The following is an 8,763-nucleotide window of genomic DNA, read 5'->3' as shown; positions in this document are numbered from 1 at the left end:
GGCAGGGGGAGCGGGCGACGGAGCCGGGAGTGGGGGGCGGGGGGGCCGGGAGGGAGGGAGGGGGACCCGCGGAGGAGGAAGCCCACCAAGTCCGGCGGCGGCGGCGGCCGGGAGGCGGAGGACGCGGCGGCGGTGGGGACGCGGTGACTTAGGGCCGCTCCGTGTGAGTCCCGGCGCCGGACCCGGCCCCGACCCGGCGCCCCCTCCGGGCCCTGGAGGGCGGGGCGCCGGCTGTGCGGCCCCGGCCGGCGGGGCAGTGCGGGCGGGCGGGCGGGCGACCGGGCCCCGCGAGTGGAGTTAGTTTGTGCGGGTGGAGCTAGGGGTGGCGGGGGGCGCCGCAGCGGCGGGGGCCGGGTGCGGGGCCGGGCCGCCGCAGCTGCGGGTCGGGCGGGGTGCGGCCGGTGCAGCTGCGGCGCGGGGCGCGCTCCGGCCGGTGCAGCTGCGACGGCGCCTCTCGGGGGCGGGGGGCGCGGGGCGGGGGCTTGGGAGCGGTGCAGCTGCACGGCGCCGGGACGGCCGTGGCTCCGGGGACCCTTGCAGCTGCGGCGGCGCCCGCGGGGAGGCCCCTCCCGGGCCGGGGCAGTTGCCGGGGACTCGCGCCGCGGCGGCAGGGAAGCGGTAGCAGCCACCCTCCCCCGGCTTCTTACGACTTTTCTTTTGTTGTTGCCGTGACCCGGGTCTGTTTTCTCGTCTGTTGTTTAAGGTGTTTTCCTGCTGCACCGGCTCTACGCCCTCCACCTCCTTCCCTGTGGTTTAACCTTCCTCTTTCCCCTAGTGTTTTATGCACAGCCAACTACGTAAAGATTTGCATTTCTTTCCCCCTCCCTGCTCCGCACCCCCGCCCCCACCTCCTTGAGAAACAAAACCCAACCTCGCAAAACCTCTCCGGACCTGAGGCTGCGAGGCGCAAAGGGGTTGATTTGTGGAGTGGGAGTCGCTGGTCCATTGCGGTGCTCGGGGCTCATTAAACTGTCACTCGCCCCCCACCCCACTGGGTAAATGGAGTGATTAATGTCTGATATATTGGAATGAGGCGAGGGCATTTGTGCAGAATAGGTGGTGTGGCTGAGAAGGAATTTATCCCCAAAGAATACCTCCTGAAATAGGCATTCATAATTATGTCATCCATCGCGAAGTTAGAGAAAGTTGGGTTTGCGACTTTGGGAAAGCAAGAAGCACAGGATAGAGACCTTGTCTTTGTTACTCTTTATTTAACGCTTGGCCGTGGTTTTCTAATGAGAACGGAGTGGTTATCACCAGGGCTGTGACACTTGCGCCTCAGGCCCCAGCGCCTTTTCTGCTTCTCACTCCCACAAGAGCCTGTGGAGAATTCGGCATTCACTGATATCGCAGCCCCTTGCAGGGCACTGGTCAGGCCAGCCCGGGTTACGTTACAGTTTCATCAGCCATTCGAAAAGACCCGCAAATCTAGCTAAAAAGTTCCCCAACTTGCTAGACCTGGCTTCCCCCACCCCTTCCCCCTTTCTCCCTGAAAGGTTTTCTTGTGATCATGAACATTACAGAGTGACCCAAAAAAAGATTGTTATGGGACACAGATCAAGGGGAAGACCAAGTTCCCTTTCTGAGCAGAAAGTCGGATCAGATACGCAGATGCAGCATTCATTTTAAGTGGCTGTAGCAGGTTGTATCTGTTTATTAATTTGTCTCATTGAACTGAAGTACTTTCCAGGATTTCAGAAAGTGCAGTTTCAGCTTGTTGATATTGAGAGTTGAAATTTGCATTAACTGGCAGGGTGAGAAATTTTACTGAGAAGGTAGTTTTAGATAAGTAGTTATATAAGAGTGAAATAATAAGGTGAACCAGGTTGAAGTAGTAGTTCTGAATAGTCTTCCAGCATTCTGAGACATGTATACCATTATCTCAGCAGAAAAAAAAAAAAAAATTGAAGTGCCGTAATAATGTTGAAATGGGACTGGAGATGTCAAATGGGTTGGTTTAAAAATATCCCTAAGCTGCCTTTGAAACTAAACGTTGGAGTTGAATAAAAGTGAATCTGGATTTCCTGAATAGCACTGTGGCTTGAGTGTGCTGTCAGTATGTAAGCCAGTCCACCAACTTAAGACAGAAGTGTTGCTATTCCATAAATACAGTAGAACTCCATATGCTGAGTTTTTCAATTTCTTCTGTTAGAAAGTTTGGAAAAAAAGGGAGACTTTGAAGTATTTTGTTTATACTAACAGAAGAGAAAAGTTCTCCTAAGAAAAAGCTGGTGGCAGGAGTGTAGAGGAGTAGCATATGGCATTAAAAGGAGCACAGCTGGAGGTAGCATTTCCATCTGAACATGATGTCAGAGCAGCTGACAGCCTGCCATCCCTCAGCCTTTTATTCTAACACACAGACAGGGAGTTAGTGTGTGCGGATCTGTGGTGGAGAAGGTATCTCATTCCTCTCTAACATCATCTCCACTTTGCATCTGTCTCTTAGTCTGCTTTTTTTCCACCGATGTAACAGACCTGGAGCCAGCAAGACTCAGAGGAAAGGACTTAATCAGGTTTATGTGTCCTAAAGGTAGGAGTAGCAAGAGATTAGATTGAGCATATTTCTGTTTTGGTGTTTATTTAATTTTTAAAAATCACATTACTTTTCTAATCCAGTTTAAGAATAAAATATGAACTTGAGTATTAAATGAACATCTTATTGGAGTTGAGAGTCTTGGGCTTGTTTAGTTTTAATTTTTATCCCTTTTGCTCGATCGGGTAAATAACTTTAATATACAGAAATATTTCAAGTTTTGAAATGTTAAGAAAGGCTTTGAAATATTGCTTTTTGAGATCAATTTGGATTAAAATCCTTTTTTTGTTGTTGTTCACTGCTATTTAGATTTCTTTTGCTTTTGGAGTCGGGGGGAGAAATAGTAAACTGTTTGGAATCCAGCATTCAAAGTTATATGAGAAGATTTTTCTAGTTAAGAAGCTAGATTGTTGTGTAATTAATTCCACTGTGAAACTTTATTCTTCAAAACATTCAGCAGCACTACTGAAACATACAGCTGTAGTGCTTTTATAACCGAAGGTTTTTTTAAAAGAAAAAAAAAAACTTTTGTCCCCAGGAGAATAGTTTGACTGGTTTCCTCATTTCTCTTTCAAATATATATTTAAGAGATCTTTTATTTCAGCATAACGATAATTATTTGCAGGAGTTTTTGTGTTAGCGACTAATTTAGAACTTGTAGATTTGAGCTGCCTGAATTGGCCAGACAGCTGTAATCGCACTCCTCTATTCTTAATCTCTTTATCTGGGCAGCAGCTGCCATATGGCCACAGTCAGCTGGATCAGATGTTTATAAGCTTCCTTCTTCGTCCCTCTCTGTCCTCTCAGCCTCCTAATTTGATCACGGCTACCTTGTGAGCTGCCCTCCAATCTTTATTTTTAGCCCTCTCAAGGATTAGGATTGATGTTAGCTGTGGGGCACTTGAAGTGATTGTATTGTAAATCTTGGTTTATTCTAGCAGTGGCATCTCGCAGAATGTATTGGGTTAGGATGAAAGTTTTAGCCCATTTTGGGCAAAGTGTAGAAGAAGCAGGGAAGTAATTTTTAAATATTAAATTAATATGTATCCATTCCCCAAATGCACTTTTTGAGATGGATGGTGTGGAACTTTGCTTCTGGTCATAGGAAAGGGGAAGTCAGGTTTAAGGAGTTGAATTTTGTGGTTGAATTTTGACCCTTTGTACATCTGCGTCTCTCCTGCCTCCATTTTACCCTCTTTCACCAGAAAATAAGGGCAACAGTGCATATTTGAAAGAATAAAAGCTAGTGGGAAAACAAAATATATCAAATTATGTTGAAACAAAGTATTTTCTGTTGACTGAGGTATGGCGGAGTCAAAAGAATAGTTTCTCTTTTACTAGCAAGACTTTTTTTTTTTCTTTTTTTGTATGTTGAACCTGTAAAGCTTTTGAGTTTCATCTGAACGTAATATGCCTTTATTTAAAAGTTTGCATTAATTTTAATATGGAACTCATTTTGCTTTGCAACAGATCAAAGTTTAGATGAGAATTTTCAGAGTTAAATAAAGCCCTTCTGGTTCTTAATATTCTAGATGTACAGATTTTACAGAGAAATATAACCATTTCTTTTTCTCAATTCATTAAAAAAAATTTGGATTTGTTCATAGTAAAGATGATCTTTTCCATCTGTTGGTGTAGTTCCTTCTGATCTCATACATGTGTGCTATACCTGCAAATCTTAAGGCATTAACATCTGTTTTTATACACAGGGCTTTTGTTGTTTTAACACTCTGACTTTAAAAGTAAGTTGTTTGCTAATTTCTGGACTAATTATGCGGTTTCATTTTTTTTTTTTTCTTGATTCAGCCAAATGTGTGTTTAAATTGTGCTTGCTAAGTGCAGTCAAGTATCAAAAGTAATAAAATCAAAAAAGGATGGTTGAACAAGTTTTCTGAATCTTCCAGAATGTGTTTGGGACTTTTCTTTGTTCATTATTTGAGTTGTTCCCTTTGAAATTAAAGCTATTTTGTAGGTTTTGTAGGACATAATTTGATGATTAGAGTTAATTAAATTTCTTCTGAAAGAGACCTAAATTCTTATTCTCAGTAAGAGACTGTACTGAAATTAATGCTTTTAAAACTTGACTAAAAGTTCAAGGAAGGTGGAGATGCATCAGAGACTGTTTGGCTGGGGTAAGAAGTTTCAAAAGTGTACATTTTTCTTCTTGCATTTGGTTCTGTGTGTGTGATTTGGTAGTGCTTGGGTCATTAGCCTGATTAAAATTCAGGGACATGTACCTCCGTGGCCCAAGCTGATTTTTTTTTTCTTTTTTTTTTTAATGGGGACTAGAGCCTTGAAAAGTTGTTCCTAAGCAGGCTCTCATGAGAAATTTCTCTCTTCCCAGGTTATGAAGACAGTATGGAGTTTCCAGACCATAGTAGACATTTGCTGCAGTGTCTGAGCGAGCAGAGACATCAGGGTTTTCTTTGTGACTGCACTGTTCTGGTGGGAGATGCCCAGTTCCGAGCGCACCGAGCTGTACTGGCTTCATGCAGCATGTATTTCCACCTCTTTTACAAGGACCAGCTGGACAAAAGAGACATTGTTCATCTGAACAGCGACATTGTTACAGCCCCAGCCTTCGCTCTCCTGCTTGAATTCATGTATGAAGGGAAACTCCAGTTCAAAGACTTGCCCATTGAAGACGTGCTAGCAGCTGCCAGTTATCTCCACATGTATGACATTGTCAAAGTCTGCAAAAAGAAGCTGAAAGAGAAAGCCACCACAGAGGCAGACAGCACCAAAAAGGAAGAAGATGCTTCAAGTTGTTCGGACAAAGTCGAGAGTCTCTCTGATGGCAGCAGCCACATGGCAGGCGATTTGCCCAGTGATGAAGATGAAGGGGAAGATGAAAAACTGAACATCTTGCCTAGCAAAAGGGACTTGGCGGCCGAGCCTGGGAACATGTGGATGCGATTGCCCTCGGACTCAGCAGGCATCCCCCAGGCTGGCGGAGAGGCAGAGCCACACGCCACAGCAGCTGGAAAAACAGTAGCCAGCCCCTGCAGCTCAACAGAGTCTTTGTCCCAGAGGTCTGTCACCTCCGTGAGGGATTCGGCAGATGTTGACTGTGTGCTGGACCTGTCTGTCAAGTCCAGCCTTTCAGGAGTTGAAAATCTGAACAGCTCTTATTTCTCTTCACAGGACGTGCTGAGAAGCAACCTGGTGCAGGTGAAGGTGGAGAAAGAGGCTTCCTGTGATGAGAGTGATGTTGGCACTAATGACTATGACATGGAACATAGCACTGTGAAAGAGAGTGTGAGCACTAATAACAGGGTACAGTATGAGCCTGCGCATCTGGCTCCGCTGAGGGAGGACTCGGTCCTGAGGGAGCTGGAGCGGGAGGACAAAGGCAGCGACGACGAGATGATGACCCCCGAGAGCGAGCGGGTCCAGGTGGAGGGCGGCATGGAGAGCGGTCTGCTGCCCTACGTCTCCAACATCCTGAGCCCGGCGGGCCAGATCTTCATGTGCCCCCTGTGCAACAAGGTCTTCCCCAGCCCGCATATCCTGCAGATCCACCTGAGCACGCACTTCCGCGAGCAGGACGGCCTGCGCAGCAAGCCGGCCGCCGACGTCAACGTGCCCACCTGCTCTCTGTGCGGGAAGACGTTCTCCTGCATGTACACCCTGAAGCGCCACGAGAGGACTCACTCGGGCGAGAAGCCCTACACGTGCACCCAGTGCGGCAAGAGCTTCCAGTACTCGCACAACCTGAGCCGCCACGCCGTGGTGCACACGCGCGAAAAGCCGCACGCCTGCAAGTGGTGTGAGCGCAGGTTCACGCAGTCCGGGGACCTGTACCGGCACATCCGCAAGTTCCACTGTGAGTTGGTGAACTCCTTGTCCGTCAAAAGCGAGGCGCTGAGCCTGCCCGCTGTCAGAGACTGGACCTTAGAAGATAGCTCTCAAGAACTCTGGAAATAATTTTATATATATATATAAATAATATATATATACCTATATATAAATAGATCTCTATATAGTTGTGGTACGGTCTAAAAGCAGTCTTGTTTCCTGGAACTGAAAGGTTGGGGTATTAACTTGTTTTTGCACTTTAGAATAGCATGAGAATCTCACTAATTTAGCATTCTGGTAAAAGAAACTTTAGAGCAAGTCAGAGAATAGAGAGGTGTTTTTCTTTCTTTCGAGGGGGGTAGGGGAAGTAAGCCAATAAGAACCTTTGAAACAAATCGTCCTATCACAAAATGCTTTCCTAGGGCCTATTTTGTCAGCACTGCGGTGTCTTTTGAGCTCTCTCTTTTTTTTCCCACCTTTTCTTTTTTTTTTTTAAGTAGAAATTCCCTCCAGTTTTATTAGCCTCTTTATATGTCTCAAATTGCATGAATCTTTTCTGGCTGTTGGAAACCTGAATGCTTTTAGACCCAAATGGAAAATTTCTGAAATGCTGGATTATCTATTTTTAAACAAGCAGTTGACTTAAAACTTTCTGTGGCAACTTCTGGTTTTCTGACGGTTCCCAATGAGAGAAATTCTGAAAGTACACTGGGATCACTGGGACGCTGTCTTTGTGAAGGTTTGCTTGGGATGAAAAAGGATATTGCAGCTTCAGCAGTGTTGAACTGTGTGTTGAAAAATGTGAATTACTGTTATTGTATACTGTAATTGATTACAGGGGCTGGGGGGGTGTCAAAGGACTTGACAGGTTGTGTTGATGCTCTTAGTTGAGTCTTGAAAAGTAAATATTAACGCTACAGAAATGCATGAGTTTCAATATATTTTTTGTCTTTGTTTGCATTGTATAACTTTAACGAGTGAGTTTAAAATTATTTAATTTCCTTAGAAAAATAGCACCATTTGGAAAAAAAAAAACCTGGTGTTATGAAGAACGTTAATGCACTGTTTTTATTTTATATAATTTAAATTGACTTTCCCACTGTCTTTAAGTTGAAACTGTTAAGCTGAATAAAAACTTAAGCTGCAAATTGATAACTTCGCTACGTAACAAGGAAAATATAAATGTTTACAAACGGCTTAAAGATTTGCATGTGCAGTGTGCATTTTATAACAAAACTTCTAATTGCACAAAACCCAGGCCAGCTCAAAGTTTAGATGTACACATTTACCCAGTTGAGCGTTTTTAGAGTAACTACTGCACAAATTGACAATAGGTCATTCTCTTTTTTTGCTCCCCTTTTCTTTTTCTCCCCTTCTTCCTTTCCCTCCCTTCCTCCTTCCCTCCCGCCCCTCCCCCATTCCCCCCCCCAAACTCATGAAAAGATTCTATGGACTGAAAAAGCCCCAGGCTGAAAGGACTGGACTGCCTTGATTGACATGGGGAAGGGGGTTAGTAGACTATGTGTATCGCGGCAGCAGAGGCTGCAGCCCAACGTGTGGTTTTAATGACCAGCACGCAGGGCAAAGCATTTTGCACAGTGTTTGTTTTCCTGTCTTGCACTTACAAATAAGGTCTATGGGAGTAGCATGGAAAACGTTTGCTGTTTTTCCCTTTTTTTTTTAATTGCTTTTGTTTAAAATTTGATCGCCTTAACTACTGTAAACATAGCCTATTTTTGTGCTTAAGATACTGAATGGAAAACTCCATTGTGTGTTGCTGGACTGTTTTGGAAATATTTGGTCAAATGTGTGTTAATTTGGCTGTAATGGCATTTAAAGCAAACAAACAAACAAAAAAAGCTGTGAAAATGGCCTTGGAGCATTATCTTTAGTTACTTGAAGAGTTTCTAGTTTTTTTTAAATACAGTTTATGTTAAAATAATTTTTATTAATTTAGAGAAGACAATCAATGTCTGTGAGAAAACGGACTTTCTTTTGGATTTTCTTTTTGTGGTCATTGTGAGTGATTGCTTTTTCCTTTTATTAGTTTCACATTCTTCCTTTGTTCTAAAACTTAGACTGACATCTAGCTTTGACAATCATAGTATGTTTTATTTTCCTGAGGGGGGAATAACTTATAATGCTGTTTAGTTTTGTACTATTGGTGTGTTGGTGAATTTTTAAACTGTGTGCTAACTGCAATAAATTATATGAACTGAATTTTTGTGCGTTTTTTAAATTGTGATTGTGTACTACATAGATCCTTAATATGTATCATACATGGCATCTTTCTTTTTAATACCAATTCTGGTCAGAGCTTATGAATTATTAGAATGCCTTAAATCACTCAAATGGAAGTGTGCAAACATTTTGCTTCTAGTCATTTAAGAAGATACTAAATGCACATATAAAAAATGTGACCCATTCTCTAT

At 43.9% G+C, this 8,763-nt stretch overlaps 1 protein-coding gene across 9 annotated transcripts in view; it reads left to right on the top strand.

The window, feature by feature from the left end:
* Window positions 1-8,550, top strand: part of ZBTB18 (zinc finger and BTB domain containing 18) — an 8,950-nt gene extending 400 nt beyond the window's left edge. The window contains exons 1-4 of one of the 9 annotated variants that reach the window (XM_028488631.2): window positions 56-161; window positions 1,524-1,642; window positions 2,447-2,530; window positions 4,878-8,550. In XM_028488631.2, coding sequence (XP_028344432.1) covers window positions 2,518-2,530; window positions 4,878-6,460 — 1,596 coding nt within the window. In that variant the 5' untranslated portion in view covers window positions 56-161; window positions 1,524-1,642; window positions 2,447-2,517 and the 3' untranslated portion in view covers window positions 6,461-8,550. Of the gene's footprint in view, window positions 1-55; window positions 164-518; window positions 996-1,523; window positions 1,643-2,446; window positions 2,531-4,257; window positions 4,276-4,362; window positions 4,666-4,877 lie in introns of those variants that run through there. The other 8 variants (XM_028488629.2, XM_028488630.2, XM_028488632.2 and 5 more) reach the window with 8 other exon arrangements.
* Window positions 8,551-8,763: the final 213 nt, after the last annotated feature.

Source organism: Physeter macrocephalus, chromosome 4 (genome assembly GCF_002837175.3).
Source record: "Physeter macrocephalus isolate SW-GA chromosome 4, ASM283717v5, whole genome shotgun sequence".
Taxonomy (NCBI): domain Eukaryota; kingdom Metazoa; phylum Chordata; class Mammalia; order Artiodactyla; family Physeteridae; genus Physeter; species Physeter macrocephalus.
Note: the sequence above shows the minus strand (reverse complement) of the source record. Positions and strands in the feature narration are given on the sequence as shown.